Source organism: Salvelinus fontinalis, unplaced genomic scaffold (genome assembly GCF_029448725.1).
Source record: "Salvelinus fontinalis isolate EN_2023a unplaced genomic scaffold, ASM2944872v1 scaffold_0668, whole genome shotgun sequence".
NCBI lineage: Eukaryota > Metazoa > Chordata > Actinopteri > Salmoniformes > Salmonidae > Salvelinus > Salvelinus fontinalis.
In genome coordinates, this window is record NW_026600877.1 from 87130 (window position 1) to 106699 (window position 19570).

The 19570-nt window shown below is 43.2% G+C and overlaps 1 protein-coding gene across 4 annotated transcripts; it reads left to right on the forward strand.

Moving 5' to 3' along the window:
* Positions 1-11254: 11254 nt before the first annotated feature.
* Positions 11255-19002, forward strand: LOC129846955 (methyltransferase-like protein 22). 4 transcript variants are annotated; one of them, XM_055914774.1, is made up of 6 exons: positions 11255-11290; positions 12784-12927; positions 13223-13520; positions 16148-16272; positions 16887-16927; positions 18685-19002. In XM_055914774.1, exons 2-6 carry the CDS (start codon positions 12822-12824, stop codon positions 18985-18987), a joined length of 873 nt encoding a protein of 290 aa, XP_055770749.1. In that variant the 5' UTR covers positions 11255-11290; positions 12784-12821; the 3' UTR covers positions 18988-19002. The 4 variants fall into 4 exon arrangements, with proteins under 4 accessions (XP_055770749.1, XP_055770746.1, XP_055770748.1 ...); XM_055914771.1 differs by lacking the exon at positions 11255-11290 and adding an exon at positions 11300-11397; XM_055914773.1 differs by lacking the exon at positions 11255-11290 and adding an exon at positions 11300-11387.
* The last annotated feature ends 568 nt before the right edge of the window (positions 19003-19570 follow it).

Sequence of the window (19570 nt, forward strand, 5' to 3'; positions counted from 1 at the left end):
GGGGGGGGGGGGGGGTGGGGGGGGGGGGGGGGTACAGGACCCAGAGGGTGTGGGGGGGGGGGGGGGGTACAGGACCAAGAGGGGCCCAGGACCCAGAGGGTGTGGGGGGGGGGGCAGGACCCAGAGGGTGGGCCAGGAACAAGTTTGGAAAACCCTGCCCTACCAGACGGTCTATCAGTAGGGTGTAGTACCGTCCTGGGCCAGATGAGGGTAGCGTGGGACAGACATTGGGCATTTTGAATGTTTGTTTTGATCTCTGTGTATGTATCAGTAGCATCAGTAGTATCAGTAGTAGTATCAGTAGTATCAGTAGTAGTATCAGTAGTATCAGTATCAGTAGTATCAGTAGTAGTATCAGTAGTATCAGTAGTAGTATCAGTAGTATCAGTATCAGTAGTATCAGTATCATCAGTAGTAGTATCAGTAGAATCAGTAGTATCAGTAGAAGTATCAGTAGTACCACTAGAAGTATCAGTAGAATCAGTAGTATCAGTAGACGTATCAGTAGAATCAGTAGTATCAGTAGAATCAGTAGTATCAGTAGAAGTATCAGTAGTATCAGTAGAATCAGTAGTATCAGTAGACCTATCAGTAGTATCAGTAGTATCACTAGTATCAGTAGTACCACTAGTATCAGTAGAAGTATCAGTCATATCACTAGTATCAGTAGTACCACTAGTACCAGTAGTAATATCAGTAGTATCATTAGCATCAGTAGTATCAGTAGTATCACTAGTATCAGTAGTACCACTCGTACCACTAGTAGTATCAGTACCATCAATTGTAGTAGCAGTAGTTTCAGTAGCACCAGTAGTAGCATCCGTAGTAGTATCCGTAGAAGTATCAGTAGCATCACTAGTAGTATCAATAGCATCAGTAGTAACAGTAGTGTCAGTAGCATCAGTACTTCTTTCAGTAGTAGTATCAGAAGAATCAGTAGTAACAGTAGTGTCAGTAGCATCAGTACTTCTTTCAGTAGTAGTTTCAGAAGAATCAGTAGTAACAGTAGTGTCAGTAGCATCAGTACTTATTTCAGTAGTAGTATCAGAATAATCAGTAGTTTCAGGATCAGTAGTAGTATAGCATCAGTAGCATCAGTAGTAGCAGTAGCATCACTAGTAATATCAGTAATATCAGTAGTAGCATGAGTAGAATTAGTAGCATCAATAGTAACAGTAGCATAAGTAGCAGTATCAATAGTATCAGTAGCATCAGTAGCATCAGTAGTAGTATCAGTATCATCAGTAGTAGTATCATTAGCATCAGTAGTAGTATCAGTAGCATCAGTAGTATCAGTAGCATCAGTAGCATCAGTAGCATCAGTAGTAGTATCAGTATCATCAGTAGTAGGATCAGTAGCATCAGTAGAATCAGTAGCATCAGTAGTATCAGTAGTAGTATCATTAGCATCAGTAGTAGTATCAGTAGCATCAGTAGTATCAGTAGCATCAGTAGTAGTCATGTAGCAGTCATGAAGGGGGGAGGACAAAACCTATTCCCCCTGACTGGTTGCATTACCGCCTGGTATGGCAACTGCTCGGCCTCCGACCGCAAGGCACTACAGAGGGTAGTGCGTATGGCCTAGTATATTTCCGGGGCCATCCAGGACCTCTATACCAGGCAGTGTCAGAGGAAGGCCCTAAAAATCGTCCAAGACTTCAGCCAGCCTAGTCATAGACTCTTCTCTCTGCTACCGCACGGCAAGTGGTACCGGAGCGCCAAGTCTAGTTCCAAGAAGCTTCTAAACAGCTTCTACCCCCAAGCCATAAGACTCCTGCACAACTAATCAAATGGCTCCCCAGACTATTTTCACCCCCCCACGATGCTACTACTCTCTGTTATTATCTGTGCATAGCCACTTTAACAACCCTACCTGCATGTACATAATTATCTCAATTACCTCGACACCGGTGCCCCCACACATTGACTCTGTACCGGTACCCCCTGTATATAGCCTCCACATTGACTCTGTACCGGTACCCCCTGTATATAGCCTCCACATTGACTCTGTACCGGTACCCCCTGTATATAGCCTCCACATTGACTCTGTACCGGTACCCCCTGTATATAGCCTCCACATTGACTCTGTACCGGTACCCCCTGTATATAGCCTCCACATTGACTCTGTACCGGTACCCCCTGTATATAGCCTCCACATTGACTCTGTACCGGTACCCCCTGTATATAGCCTCCACATTGACTCTGTACCGGTACCCCCCTGTATATAGCCTCCACATTGACTCTGTACCGGTACCCCCTGTATATAGTCTCCACATTGACTCTGTACCGGTACCCCCCTGTATATAGTCTCCACATTGACTCTGTACCGGTACCCCCTGTATACAGCCTCCACATTGACTCTGTACCGGTACCCCCTGTATACAGCCTCCACATTGACTCTGTACCGGTACCCCCCTGTATATAGCCTCCACATTGACTCTGTACCGGTACCCCCTGTATATAGCCTCCACATTGACTCTGTACCGGTACCCCCTGTATACAGCCTCCACATTGACTCTGTACCGGTACCCCCTGTATATAGCCTCCACATTGACTCTGTACCGGTACCCCCTGTATATAGCCTCCACATTGACTCTGTACCGGTACCCCCTGTATATAGCCTCCACATTGACTCTGTACCGGTACCCCCTGTATATAGCCTCCACATTGACTCTGTACCGGTACCCCCTGTATACAGCCTCCACATTGACTCTGTACCGGTACCCCCTGTATATAGCCTCCACATTGACTCTGTACCGGTACCCCCTGTATATAGCCTCCACATTGACTCTGTACCGGTACCCCCTGTATACAGCCTCCACATTGACTCTGTACCGGTACCCCCTGTATACAGCCTCCACATTGACTCTGTACCGGTACCCCCTGTATATAGCCTCCACATTGACTCTGTACCGGTACCCCCTGTATATAGCCTCCACATTGACTCTGTACCGGTAACCCCCTGTATATAGCCTCCACATTGACTCTGTACCGGTACCCCCTGTATATAGCCTCCACATTGACTCTGTACCGGTAACCCCCTGTATATAGCCTCCACATTGACTCTGTACCGGTAACCCCTGTATATAGCCTCCACATTGACTCTGTACCGGTACCCCCTGTATATAGCCTCCACATTGACTCTGTACCGGTACCACCTGTATATAGCCTCCACATTGACTCTGTACCGGTACCCCCTGTATACAGCCTCCACATTGACTCTGTACCGGTACCCCCTGTATATAGCCTCCACATTGACTCTGTACCGGTAACCCCCTGTATATAGCCTCCACATTGACTCTGTACCGGTAACCCCTGTATATAGCCTCCACATTGACTCTGTACCGGTACCCCCTGTATATAGCCTCCACATTGACTCTGTACCGGTACCACCTGTATATAGCCTCCACATTGACTCTGTACCGGTACCCCCTGTATACAGCCTCCACATTGACTCTGTACCGGTACCCCCTGTATATAGCCTCCACATTGACTCTGTACCGGTACCCCCTGTATATAGCCTCCACATTGACTCTGTACCGGTACCACCTGTATATAGCCTCCACATTGACTCTGTACCGGTACCCCCTGTATACAGCCTCCACATTGACTCTGTACCGGTACCCCCTGTATATAGCCTCCACATTGACTCTGTACCGGTACCCCCTGTATATAGACTCCACATTGACTCTGTACCAGTACTCCTGTATATAGCCTCCACATTGACTCTGTACCGGTACCCCCCTGTATATAGCCTCCACATTGACTCTGTACCGGTACCCCCCTGTATATAGCCTCCACATTGACTCTGTACCGGTACCCCCTGTATATAGACTCCACATTGACTCTGTACCAGTACTCCTGTATATAGCCGCACTATTGTTATTTACTGCTGCTCTTTAATTACATGTTTTTCTTATCTCTTACTTTAAAAATATATATATATTAATAAATATTTTGCTGTGTGGCATGGAGTTTTGATTGGGTAGCACTGGTGCTCCTATAAAAAACATTTACCAATATAATACATCGAATACCTACATTCTATTTGTGCTGTTGGGACCAGGCAAAGTTAATACGTTTGTATCGGCTGTTATTACATGTGTTACATTTGAGCGGCTCGCATAGAGAGCAAAGTCGATACATTATATAATTTCATCTCACCTGTGAGAGTAAATAGGAAATTCAGCAACTCTTGGAGACAGTGGACGTCTATAAAAGTGTTTTCTTTATTGGTAAAACCAAAGTGTTTCTGCCTTACAGAGCTCCAGGTGTCATAATACCCATAAAACCTAGCAGTCAAACAGGGAAATGGTTCCAATCGTTTTTCCACCATTCATTTTTGCCAAAGGGGATTTTAGATACAGTTAAAATAAGGGCTGTGTTTCATGTAGGCTTACCCTGGCGTGACGTTTTGATAACCGTGTAAATCACTCTCGGACAAGGTGACCTTTATCAGTATATTGGTCTCTATTTACTCTCAGATTCTAAAAGGCTAATTAGCATCAACGTAGACATCATGCAAGACTACAGGTCCCTGCAAGCTCCTGCATGTCATCTCTAGCTGACACCTTTGCTAACAGGTATTGTGCCAATTTCAAACGTGCACAACACAGTTCACAGAATTGTCAATTTAAAGAGATTTAGCCAATTTATTCATTACTACATTTAGCTAACATTAGATAGTTCATCCAGACATTTTGACCTTTACCTCGATTCGGCAGTCCTCATCCAGAGGAAAATCAAATCAAATGCGCCGAATACAACAGGTGTAGGTAGACCTTACCATGAAATGCTTACTTAAAAGCCCTTAACCCACAACACAGAGTAAGAAAATATTTGCTAAATAAACTAAATGAATAAAAAAGTAACACATTAATGAGGCTCTATACAAGGAGTAACAGTAGCGAGTCAATGTGCGGGGTGCGGGGGTGCAGGTTAGTCGAGGTCATTGAGGTAATATGTACATTTAGGTGGGGGTAAAGGGACTGTTCATAGATCATTTAACAGCGAGTAGCAGAGAGAACAGTATATGACTTGGGTTGCTGGAGGCTTTGACAATTTTTAGGGTCTTCCTCTGACACCGCCTGGTTTAGAGGTCCTGGATGGCAGGAAGCTTGGCCCCAGTGATGTAATGGGCCGTATTCACTATCCTCTCTAGCGCCTTGCGTTCAGATGTCGCGCGTTTACCATACCCGGCGGTGATGTAACCAGTCAGGATGCTCTTGATGGTGCATCATCATGGCATTTTGTAGTTCTTTATGATAGGCACATTAGCAGCTAATTAGCGTTTCATTTTTTTTTGGAGGGGGGGGGGTAAATACAGGCTAATATATTGATTATTAAAAAAATTCCACAGTTATCAAAACGTCACACCAGGGTAATCCTACACAAAACACAGCCCTTATTTTAAGAGTTTCTAAAATCCTTGATGAGAAAAATGAATGCGCAAAAACAATTGGAACCACTTTTCTGTTTCGAATGCTAAGTTTTGTGGGTATTATGACCCGTACTGTGGTACTCTATATGACAGAGACTACCGAAGGTGGATTTATGGTTTTACCATAGAGAAGGATAGAGTCCTCTAGTGAACAAAAGGCTGTGTTAGTATGGGCAGCGACATTGAAGACTTCAAGTGTTAATGTAGTCAACTGGTCAGTACAGGTGCATCAAAGCAGGGACCGAGAGACTGAAAAACAGCTTCTATCTCAAGGCCATCAGACTGTTAAACAGCCACCACTAACATTGAGTGGCTGCTGCCAACATACTGACTCAACTCCAGCCACTTTAATAATGGAAAAATGTATGTAAAAAATGTATCACTAGCCACTTTAAACAATGCCACCTAATATAATGTTTACATACCCTACATTACTCATCCCACATGTATACACTGTACTCTATACCATCTACTGCACCTTGCCATCTTTATGTAATACATGTATCACTAGCCACTTTAAACAATGCCACTTTTATGTTTTACATACCCTACATTACTCATCTTATACTGTATGTATATACTGTACTCGATACAATCTACTGCATCTTGCCTATGCCGTTCTGTACCACCACTCATTCATATATCTTTATGTACATATTCTTCATCCCTTTACACTTGTGTGTGTATAAGGTAGTTGTTGTGGAATTGTTAGGTTAGATTACTTGTTAGATATTACTGCATTGTCGGAACTAGAAGCACAAGCATTTCGCTACACTCGCATTAACATCTGCTAACCATGTGTATGTGACAATTTTTTGGGGATTTGATTTGATTTGGATTTGGATGGGACATCCAACTTCATTGGCTGATCCATCCTGGTGACCCTGTTGGAGTCATGTCCAACCCAGTCATCAGAAAGGATCAGAAAGGATCAGCCAATCGTGAAGAAGAAATTGACTACTTCAAAATGGAGATTGCCTCAATGGCACTGTGCGTGTTCTCTATCTCTATGTAGCTGGGTTGACATGATCTGTGCTCTCACAAGCACAGATAAAAATGAGTCCTCTATCTATCTCAATGGAACTGCCCATGCTGTCACAGACGATATAACAGCACAGCCTCAAAGATAAGTCCTCTATCTATCTCCATGCAGATGCCCATGCTGTCACAGACGATATAACAGCACAGCCTCAAAGATAAGTCCTCTATCTATCTCCATGCAGATGCCCATGCTGTCACAGACGATATAACAGCACAGCCTCAAAGATAAGTCCTCTATCTATCTCCATGCAGATGCCCATGCTGTCACAGACGATATAACAGCACAGCCTCAAAGATAAGTCCTCTATCTATCTCCATGCAGATGCCCATGCTGTCACAGACGATATAACAGCACAGCCTCAAAGATAAGTCCTCTATCTTTCTCCATGCAGATGCCCATGCTGTCACAGACGATATAACAGCACAGCCTCAAAGATAAGTCCTCTATCTTTCTCCATGCAGATGCCCATGCTGTCACAGACGATATAACAGCACAGCCTCAAAGATAAGTCCTCTATCTATCTCCATGCAGATGCCCATGCTGTCACAGATGATATAACAGCACAGCCTCAAAGATAAGTCCTCTATCTATCTCCATGCAGATGCCCATGCTGTCACAGAAACAAAATGAGTTCTCTATTTATCTATTTTTTTTGCCTTTATTTAACTAGGCAAGTCAGTTAAGAAACAAATTCTTATTTACAATGAAGGCCTAGGAACAGTGGGTTAACTGCCTTGTTCAAGTACAGAACGACATATTTTTAACCTTGTCAGCTCGGGGATTCAATCTAGCAACCTGGGGTTACTGGCCCAATGTTCTAACCACTAGGCTACCTGCCGCCCCTCTCTGCAGCTGCCCATTCTGTCATAGACGCTATAATGGCACAGACAAATCTCTACGGGTCTTACAAATATGTATTTTTGAATGACTCTTTACTGACTCGAGTCATGATTCGTTTTTTCTGAGTGACTCGTTCATTTTAGCCATTCATTTGACCTGCTAGTGCTGGCTGCAGTGAGTCCTACAGCAGGATTAATACGCGCTCCTCTGGCTCAGAGGCTCCAAAGACGTGCTCTGACCATCAACGGTCTGTCATATGTGTGCAGGAATATACGCTGAACAAAAGTACAAACGCAACATGTAAAGTGTTGGTCCCATGTTTCATGAGCTGAAATAAAAGATCCTAGAAATCCCACAAAAAAACTTATTCCTCTCAAATTTGCTGCACACATTTGTTTGCATTTCTCCTTTGCCAAGATAATCCATCCACCTGACAGGTGTGGCATATCAAGAAGCGTATTAAACAGCATGATCATTACACAGGTGCACCTTGTGCTGGGGACAGTAAAAGGCCACTCAAATATGCTCAGTTTTGTCACACAACACAATGCCACAGATGTCTCAAGTTTTGAGGGAGCGTGAAATTGGCAGGCCAACTGCAGAAATTTCCACCAGAACTGTTGCCAGAGAATGTAATGTTAATTTCTCTACCATAAGCCACCTCCAACGTAATTTTTGAGAATTTGGCAGTACGTCCATCCAGCCTCAGAACCGCAGACCCCGTGTAACCACGGCAACCCAGGAACTCCAAACTGGGCTTCTTCACCAAATTGATTCTGTGTTTCTCTGACACATGGCTGGACAGTACCATCTCTCAAATTGATTATATGTTTCTCTGAGACATGGCTGAACAGTACCATCTCTCAAATTGATTATATGTTTCTCTGAGACATGGCTGAACAGTACCATCTCTCAAATTGATTATATGTTTCTCTGACACATGGCTGGACAGTACCATCTCTCAAATTGATTATATTTTTCTCTGAGACATGGCTGAACAGTACCATCTCTCAAATTGATTATATGTTTCTCTGAGACATGGCTGAACAGTACCATCTCTCAAATTGATTATATGTTTCTCTGAGACATGGCTGGACAGTACCATCTCTCAAATTGATTATATGCTTCTCTGAGACAAGATGTACCCAGCGCTGGAGGAGGCATGCTACAGACCAGCCAATCAGAATGACTTTTACCCAGCGCTGGAGGAGGCATGCTACAGACCAGCCAATCAGAATGACTTTTACCCAGCACTGGTAGGAGGCATGCTACATATCAGCCAATCAGAAAGACTTTTACCCAGCGCTGGAGGAGGCATGCTACATACCAGCCAATCAGAATTACTTTTACCCAGCGCTGGAGGAGGCATGCTACATACCAGCCAATCAGAATGACTTTTACCCAGCGCTGGAGAAGGCATGCTACATACCAGCCAATCAGAATTACTTTTACCAAGCATTGGAGGAGGGATGCTACATACCAGCCAATCAGAATTACTTTTACCCAGCGCTGGAGGAGGCATGCTACATACCAGCCAATCAGAATTACTTTTACCCAGCATGGGAGGAGGCATGCTACATACTAGCCAATCAGAATTACTTTTACCCAGCGCTGGAGGAGGCATGCTACAGACCAGCCAATCAGAATGACTTTTACCCAGCCCTGGAGGAGGCATGCTACATACCAGCCAATCAGAATGACTATTACCCAGCGCTGGAGGAGGCATGCTACATACCAGCCAATCAGAATGACTTTTACCCAGCATTGGAGGAGGCATGCTACAGACCAGCCAATCAGAATGACTTTTACCCAGCACTGGTAGGAGGCATGCTACATACCAGCCAATCAGAATGACTATTACCCAGCGCTGGAGGAGGCATGCTACATACCAGCCAATCAGAATGACTTTTACCCAGCATTGGAGGAGGCATGCTACATACCAGCCAATCAGAATGACTATTACCCCGCATTGGAGAAACCTTTCTCTAAATGTTTAGATCTTCAATGTAATGAAACTGTTTTGATTGGTGGTTTTAACACAACCACTCAAGTCAAAGACAAACCGTTATTAAATTTTTCATTTATGTTTTGAAGGGGGTTTGATTTGCTTCAGCTGATAACATAGCCCACTAGAGTACGTAACTCCACTCAAACCATCATAGATTTTATCTTGGTGTCTGATAAATCTAGGATTTGGTGTCATTCCCAATGGGATTAGTGACCATTCAATAATTTACTAAACAAGAAAAGTTTTGTTAAAAAAGAAGCTCTTTAACTCAACACAATAACTGTTAGATCTCTGAAACAATATAGCAAAGATACATGTATTAATCATTGACTAAAGTTCTTCAGGACCAGGGGCTTACAGCGCCTTCAGAAAGTATTCACACACCTTGGCTTGGCTTCCCCCACATTCTGTTGTGTTACAGCCTGAAATTAACCCCATAAAGTCAAAGTGGAATTCTGTTTTTAGACATTTTTACAAATTAGTTCAATTAAAATCTGAAATGTCTTGAGTCAATAAGTATTCAACCTCGTTGTTATGGAAACGCCTAAATAAGTTCAGGAGTAAAAATGTGCTTAACAAGTTCAATAATGAGTTGCATGGACTCACTCTGTGTTCAATAATAGTGTTTAACATGATTTTTGAATAATTACCTCATCTCTGTACCTCACATATACAAGTATCTGTAAGGTCCCTCAGTCCAGCAGTGAATTTTTAACACCGGATTCAACCACAAAGACCAGGGGGGTTTTCCAAAGCCTCGCAAAGAAGGGCTCCTATTGGTTGATGGGTCCAAAAAAAAAGTTGAATTGAATTGAATATCCCTTTGAACATGGTGAAGTTATTAATTACACTTTGAATGGTGTATCAATACACCCAGACACTACAAAGATACAGGCGGTCCTTCCTAACTCAGTTTTCGGAGAGGAAGGAAACCACTCAGGGATTTCACCATGAGGCCAATGGTGACTTTAAAACAGTTACAGAGTTTAATGGCTGTGACAGGAGAAAACTGAGGATGGATCAACAACACTGTAGTTACTCCACAATACTAACCTAAATGACAGAGTGAAAAGAAGGAAGCCTTTACAGAATAAAAATATTCCAAAACATACATCCTGTTTGTGATAAAGCTCCAAAGTAAAACTGCAAAGAATGTGGCAAAGAAATTATCAAAGAAATATCACATTTACATAAGTATTCAGACCCTTTACTCAGTACCTTTGTTGAAGCACCTTTGGCAGTGATTACAATCTTGCGTCTTCTTGGGTATGATGCTACAAGCTTGGCACACCTATATTTGGGGAGTTTCTCCCATTCTTCTCTGCAGATCCTCTCAAGCTCTGTCAGGTTGAATGGGGAGGGTTGCTGCACAGCTATTTTCAGGTCTCTCCAGAGATGTTCGATCGGGTTCAAGTCTGGGCTCTGGCTGGGCCACTCAAGAACATACAGAGACTTGTCCCGAAGCCACTCCTGCATTGTCTTGGCTGTGTGCTTAGGATTGTTGTCCTGTTGGAAGATGAACCTTCGCAGCAGTCTGAGGTCCCGAGCGCTCTGGAGCAGGTTTTCATCAAGGATCTCTCTGTACTTTGCTACGTGCATCTTTCCCTCAATCCTGACTAGTCTCCCAATCCCTGCCACTGAAAAACATCCCCACAGCATTATGCTGCCACCACCATGCTTGTACTGGAATAATGTTTAACGTTTCAAAGTGTTCAACACATTATGTTAATTTAATCAGAGTTTTAGAAATGTAATTATTTGAGTGAGGAAAAGTTCCTACAACACACACATGTAGATATTTAATCACAATCTAAGTGAAATTCTAACTATGTTTAAATTTTAAATTCTAATCCAAATGCCATTTTAAGTCCTTTCGGTGCAGTGTTGTGGTTTACATATTGAGTTATTTCTAGATGCGTAGCACGCGGAACGTTTTGGATGGCTTTTGTTTCCTTTGTTGGTGGGTGAAAGAATAATGCTGCACCGTATGTATTCTGTACATCCAGTGTCCTTTCTGTACGACTTGGAAGCTGACATTTGAGACAATCTGCGAATCTGTGCGTCGTTGTAAGCTCAGAATGAATTAAATACGAGGTTTATGTTATTAGACTGTACTGAATGTCATGTGTTGGAAGTGTTTCATTTAAATGTGTCCATTTAAATATCCCTCGTTAGCTTGCGTCGTTGTTAGTCTGCCCCTGGACCTTGCCAGTCATTCATTATCAAAGTAGCTAGCATCAAGCTAGCTCATGGTAGCTGTTTCTAGCAGGTCCCCTCCCGCCCATTCAGTTACGTTTGTCAGAAGTTCCCACCGTAGTGAAGGCTAGTTTATTTGGCTAACCAAATGAATACATGTTTACCAGACACACGTCTTTGCAGCATTTTCATTGACAACTTATGGCTAGCAAGTTAGCTAACTACCACTGGAAAGGTGAGTGACCGCTAACAGTTATAAGTAACGTTGGCTGCTAACTGCAGGGCATAACAACATACATTTGAGCCACACCGACTAAGAAGATTGTGTTTACGAACCATGTATTATGTCTCTTGTTGACATAATGCATACAGGGTCGTCAACACACTCTCCTTAGTCGGTAGCTATGGCGACGTAAATTGGTGCTTTTCCAGCTATTAGGCGTCTTGCTGCCACAACAGTTCACTATGATGCTGGAGACGGCACTTTGCTGAGCCGCAGATTGCCTCTGGCTGAGGGCTGGGGAATCCATTTAGCTGTTGGTCTTGTCTTTTAGTTCTGTGTTCCGGGACAGGCTGTATTTCACCTGTCTAACAGATAACAGGGCTGTATTTCACCTGTCTAACAGATAACAGGGCTGTATTTCACCTGTCTAACAGATAGCAGGGCTGTATTTCACCTGTCTAACAGATAACAGGGCTGTATTTCACCTGTCTAACAGATAACAGGGCTGTGTTTCACCTGTCTAACAGATAGCAGGGCTGTATTTCACCTGTCTAACAGATAGCAGAGCTGTGTTTCACCTGTCTAACAGATAGCAGGGCTGTATTTCACCTGTCTAACAGATAGCAGGGCTGTATTTCACCTGTCTAACAGATAGCAGGGCTGTATTTCACCTGTCTAACAGATAACAGGGCTGTATTTCACCTGTCTAACAGATAGCAGGGCTGTATTTCACCTGTCTAACAGATAACAGGGCTGTATTTCACCTGTCTAACAGATAACAGGGCTGTATTTTACCTGTCTAACAGATAACAGGGCTGTATTTCACCTGTCTAACAGATAGCAGGTCTGTATTTCACCTGTCTAACAGATAGCAGGGCTGTATTTCTGTTAGACAGGTGAAATACAGCCCATTTGGTAGTTTAAGCTCTTGAAAGTGTGTGTGTGACCTGTGTGCTTGCGACAAATGTATATATGCGCCTGTGTGTCAGTTTGTGCTTGCAACACGGTGTGTCTGACGTGTGTGTGTTCCCCAGGTGTGCTGCAGGCAGGTAGATGACATGCAGGGTGAGCCATGGACCAGATCACCTTCCATTATGACACGGTGCTGTCTGACGTTCACCTGTTGCTACCCAACTCTCGCCACCTCATGGCACGCCTTAACAGCGTAGGACAACCAGGTACTGGAGGGTGTCTGTGTAAAATGACACAAAATTAAATTCTGAAAATGTTATAATTTAGTTTCAATGTAGGCCTCTCCTGAATGTCAATGGAACTGTCCCAACCCTCTATTGCTGTGTTTACACAGGCAGCCCAATTCTGGTATTTCTTTCCCAATAATTGTTCTTTTGACCAATCACATCAGATCTTTTCACGTCAGATCTGTTTCAGAGCTGATCTGATTGGTCAAAATACCAATGAGTGAAAACAAGATCAGAATTGGGGTGCCTGTCTAAACGCAGCCTGTGTGTCTAGTGTTCATCTCCCGGTTCAGAATCCTGTGGGACGGAGCGAAGCAGCACACCTGTGACCTCGGTTCCCCCTGCGGAGGGGAAGAATTAGACCGCGACACCCAGGAGGAGAGTGGAAGGGGAGATGCTAGGTGGAGTGAGGCTGTGGCTGACGGAGGAGTGGACGGAGGAGTGGACGGAGGGGAGGACGGAGGGGAGGACGGAGGGGAGGACGGAGGGGAGGACGGAGGGGAGGACGGAGGAGAGGACAGAGAGGTAGAACCACCCCTGGATGAAGATGGAGATTTAGAGGTACCACGCAGGTCAGTTACATCTCACCTGCACATCAGTCACCACAGTTATTACAGTCAAACCTTCCCTTTGTTATTCATTGCCTTCATTTGATTGTTGTACAGTAAATGTTTTAAGGCCAGAGGATCAATAGAATGGGAGAATACACCAATGTCCAATTTAGAAATGTGGCTGTGCATCAGCAGGGTTTCTCTTTTTATGTCAGCCACTGACCGTCACTCAATTATCTCTCTCAGCATTATTTAGAAATGTGGTTGGGCATCAGCGATGTTTCTCTTTTTATGTCAGCCACTGACCGTCACTCAATTATCTCTCTCAGCATTATTTAGAAATGTGGTTGGGCATCAGCGATGTTTCTCTTTTTATGTCAGCCACTGACAGTCACTCAATTATCTCTCTCAGCATTATTTAGAAATGTGGCTGTGCATCAGCAGGGTTTCTCTTTTTATGTCAGTCACTGACCGTCACTCAATTATCTCTCTCAGCATTATTTTTTTATATTTTTTATATTGGTAAGTTAGTCTAGCGGCCAGCTATGTAAACTTGTAGTATATCATGGTCGAATTGAGGGGCCCGCATTGATTTTGTTAGTCACTCAGATATCATATTAAAAACAGCACACATCTCTCTACCCTATAGCAGAATGTGTAGAATTGCTGCAAATTAGCTTTAAAACAGCACACATCTCTCTACCCTATAGCAGAATGTGTAGAATTGCTGCAAATTAGCTTTAAAACAGCACACATCTCTCTACCCTATAGCAGAATGTGTAGAATTGCTGCAAATTAGCTTTAAAACAGCACACATCTCTCTACCCTATAGCAGAATGTGTAGAATTGCTGCAAGTTAGTTATAAAATAAAAATAGCTAAATCTTCTCTCCGACACTTTTTTGTGGCCCCACCCCATCAAAGTTTCCCATCCCTGTTCCAGACTAACTATTGTTCATGTTATCCCTGTTCCAGACTAACTATTGTTCATGGTATCCCTGTTCCAGACTAACTATTGTTCATGTTATCCCTGTTCCAGACTAACTATTGTACATGTTGTCCCTGTTCCAGACTAACTATTGTACATGTTATCCCTGTTCCAGACTAACTATTGTACATGTTGTCCCTGTTCCAGACTAACTATTGTACATGTTATCCCTGTTCCAGACTAACTATTGTACATGTTGTCCCTGTTCCAGACTAACTATTGTACATGTTATCCCTGTTCCAGACTAACTATTGTCCCTGTTCCAGACTAACTATTGTACATGGTATCCCTGTTCCAGACTAACTATTGTACATGTTGTCCCTGTTCCAGACTAACTATTGTACATGTTATCCCTGTTCCAGACTAACTGTTGTCCCTGTTCCAGACTAACTATTGTACATGTTATCCCTGTTCCAGACTAACTATTGTACATGGTATCCCTGTTCCAGACTAACTATTGTACATGGTATCCCTGTTCCAGACTAACTATTGTACATGGTATCCCTGTTCCAGACTAACTATTGTACATGGTATCCCTGTTCCAGACTAACTATTGTACATGTTATCCCTGTTCCAGACTAACTATTGTACATGTTGTCCCTGTTCCAGACTAACTATTGTACATGTTGTCCCTGTTCCAGACTAACTATTGTTCATGTTATCCCTGTTCCAGACTAACTATTTTACATGTTGTCCCTGTTCCAGACTAACTATTGTACATGTTATCCCTGTTCCACACTAACTGTTGTCCCTGTTCCAGACTAACTATTGTACATGGTATCCCTGTTCCAGACTAACTATTGTACATGTTATCCCTGTTCCAGACTAACTGTTGTCCCTGTTCCAGACTAACTATTGTACATGTTGTCCCTGTTCCAGACTAACTGTTGTCCCTGTTCCAGACTAACTATTGTACATGGTATCCCTGTTCCAGACTAACTGTTGTCCCTGTTCCAGACTAACTATTGTACATGGTATCCCTGTTCCAGACTAACTGTTGTCCCTGTTCCAGACTAACTATTGTACATGGTATCCCTGTTCCAGACTAACTGTTGTCCCTGTTCCAGACTAACTGTTGTCCCTGTTCCAGACTAACTGTTGTCCCTGTTCCAGACTAACTATTGTACATGGTATCCCTGTTCCAGACTAACTATTGTACATGGTATCCCTGTTCCAGACTAACTATTTTACATGGTATCCCTGTTCCAGACTAACTGTTGTCCCTGTTCCAGACTAACTATTGTACATGGTATCCCTGTTCCAGACTAACTATTGTACATGTTATCCCTGTTCCAGACTAACTGTTGTCCCTGTTCCAGACTAACTATTGTACATGTTATCCCTGTTCCAGACTAACTATTGTACATGGTATCCCTGTTCCAGACTAACTATTGTACATGTTATCCCTGTTCCAGACTAACTGTTGTCCCTGTTCCAGACTAACTATTGTACATGTTATCCCTGTTCCAGACTAACTGTTGTCCCTGTTCCAGACTAACTATTGTACATGGTATCCCTGTTCCAGACTAACTATTGTACATGGTATCCCTGTTCCAGACAGAGTCTGAGATAGCGACATGACTAACTAACTATTATACATGTTATACCTGTCCAGACAGAGTCTGAGAGAGACATAACTAACTATTGTACATGTCATCCAGGCCCAGACAAAGACTCCCTGAGAGGGACAGAGACATGGTCTACCCCATCATCCTCAGCCAGGCAAGAAGAGAGGAAGAGGAGGAGGAGGAGGAAGAGAAGTGTCCTAGAGACGTCATCAGGATAGGTGAGAAGAGAACAGGACTGGTTTCTACCACTGACCCTGGTCACTTATTTAGTTTTCAGTCCAATGTATTTCCTGAAGAGCTGAGTGAAGGTCTGAGAGGCAGAAGTATGTGTTGTAACTGTGTTTATGTGTGGGTTATAACTGTTTATGTGGGTTATAACTGTGTTTATGTGTGGGTTATAACTGTGTTTGTGTGGGTTATAACTGTGTTTATGTGCGTGTTATAACTGTGTTTGTGTGGGTTATAACTGTGTTTATGTGCGTGTTATAACTGTGTTTATGTGGGTTATAACTGTGTTTATGTGTGGGTTATAACTGTTTATGTGGGTTATAACTGTGTTTATGTGTGTGTTATGACTGTTTGTGTGTGTTATGACTCTGTTTGTGTGTGTTATGACTGTGTTTGTGCGTGTTATGACTGTTTGTGTGTGTTATAACTGTTTGTGTGTGTTATAACTGTGTGTGTGTGTGTGTGTTGTGTGTGTGTGTGTGTGTGTGTGTGTGTGTGTGTGTGTGTGTGTGTGTGTGTGTGTGTGTGTGTGTGTGTGTGTGTGTGTGTGTGTGTTATGACTGTGTTTGTGTTTAACTGTTTAAATCCAACATGTCTTTAACAGAACACACTATGGCCACGCCTTTAGAAGATGTTGGCAAACAGGTGAGTATCGCTCTCTCTCTCTCACTCTCGCTCGCTCTCGCTCTCCCTCGCTCTCCCTCGCTCTCCCTCGCTCGCTCACTCTGTCTTTCTCTCTCTCTCCCTCTCCCTCTCTCGCTCTCATGCTACCTTATTTTTCCTTCCTCTCATATATAATGCACAGTGCATTCAGAAAGTATTCATACCCCTTGACTTATTCCACATTTTGTTGTGTGACCGCTTGAATTCAAAATTGATTCAATTGATTTATTTTCTCACCCATCAAGACACAATACCCCATAATGACAAAGTGAAAACATGTTTTTTGACATTTTTGCAAATGTATTGGAAAAGATGTAGAGAAATAACTCATTTGCATAACTATTCACACCTAGATGTTCAACATTTCCTCATTATTCTTAAAAAAAAAATGTAAGCTCTGTCAAATTAGATGTTGATCATTGCTAGACAACCATTTTCAGGTCTTGCTATAGATTTTCAAGTAGATTTAGGTCAAAACTGTAACTCGCCCACTCAGGAACATTCACTGTCTTCTTGGTAAGCAACTCCAGTCTAGATTTGGCCTTGTGTTTTAGGTTACTATCCAGCTGAAAGGGGAATTCATCTCATGTCTGAATTCATCTCATGAATTCATGTCTGGTAGAAAGCAGACTAAACCAGGTTTTCCTCTAGGATTTTGCCTGTGCTTAGCTCCATTTCGTTTTTTTTATCCTGAAAAACTCCCCGACCCTTAATTATTACAAGCATACCCATAACATGATGCTTCCACCACTATGCTTGAAAATATGGAGAGTGGTCAGTAATGTATTGAATTTGCCCCAAACATAACACTTTGTATTCAGGACAAAAAGTGAATTTCTTTGCCACATTTTTAGAAGTATTACTTTAGGGCCGCGTTGTATGTTTTGGAATATTTTTATTCTGTACAGACTTCCTTCTTTTCACTCTGTCATTTAGGTTAGTATTGTGGAGTAACTACAATGTTGTTGATCCATTCTCAGTTTTCTCCTATCACAGCCATTAAACTCTGTAACTGTTTTAAAGTCACCATTGGCCTCATGGTGAAATCCCTGAGTGGTTTCCTTCCTCTCCGGCAACTGAGTTAGGAAGGACGCCTGTATCTTTGTAGTGATTGGGTGTATTGATTCACCATTCAAAGTGTAATTAATAACTTCACCATGTTCAAAAGGATATTCAATGTCTGCTTTTTAAATGTTGACCCATCTAGGGGTTGGGGAGTAACAGATTACATTTAGAAAGTAGCCTACCAACCCTGTCGACCAATAGGAGCCATTCTTAACGAGGCATTGGAAAACCTCCCTGGTCTTTATAGTTGAATCTGTGCTTGTAATTCACTTCTCGACTCAGGAACTTAATCATAATGGTATATGTGGGGTACAGAGATGAGGTGGTCAGAAATCATGTTAAACACTATTATTACAGACAGACTGAGTCCATGTAACTTATTATGTGACTTGTTAAGCACATTTTTACTTCCTGAACTTATTTAGGCGTTTCCATAACAACGGGGTTGAATATTTATTGACTCAAGACATTTCAGCTTTTCATATTATAATTTTTTGTTTAAAAAAAATTCTAAACATAATTCCATTTTGATATTATGTGGTATTGTGTGTCGGGCCAGTGACAAGAAAATCTAAATGTAATCCATTTAAAATTCGGGCTGTAACACAACACAATGTGGGGAAAGTCCAGGTGTGTGAATACTTTCTGAAGGCTCTGTATGGCTCCTTTACTAGGTCTGGCGTGGTGCCTTCCTATTGGCTGATTTAATCCTGTCTCAGCCAACTACATTCAGAGGAGCCACTGTCTTGGAGTTGGGGGCAGGGACTGGGCTGACCAGCATAGTCATGGCAACGGTGGCCAAAACAGTGTACTGCACAGGTAAGGGACCATCAGGTAAACCAGGGTTCTGTCAAATTGTTGTGGACCTGTCAGCAGAACGTTTGAATTCAACAATGTTTTACATCTACAGCGCCTTAGGAACGTGTTCAGACCCCTTGACTTTTTCCACATTTTGTTACGTTACAGCCTTATTCTAAAAGTGATTCCCCCACGTATTCATCACGCCCCCCACGTATTCATCACGTCCCCCACGTAGTCATCACGTCCCCAACGTATTCATCATGTCCCCCACGTATTCATCACGCCCCCCACGTATTCATCACGTCCCCCACGTATTCATCACGTCCCCCACGTATTCATCACGTCTCCCCACGTATTCATCACGTCCCCCCACGTATTCATCACGTCCCCCACGTATTCATCACGTCCCCCCACGTATTCATCACGTCCCTCCCACGTAGTCATCACGTCCCTCCCACGTAGTCATCACGTCCCCCACGTATTCATCACGTCCCTCCCACGTAGTCATCAGGTCCCTCCCACGTAGTCATCACGTCCCCCCACGTATTCATCACGTCCCCCACGTAGTCATCACGTCCCCCACGTATTCATCACGTCCCCCACGTATTCATCACGTCCCCCACGTATTCATCACGTTCCCCACGTAGTCATCACGTCCCCCCACGTATTCATCACGTCCCCCACGTAGTCATCACGTCTCCCACGTATTCATCACGTCCCTCCCACGTAGTCATCACGTCCCTCCCACGTAGTCATCAC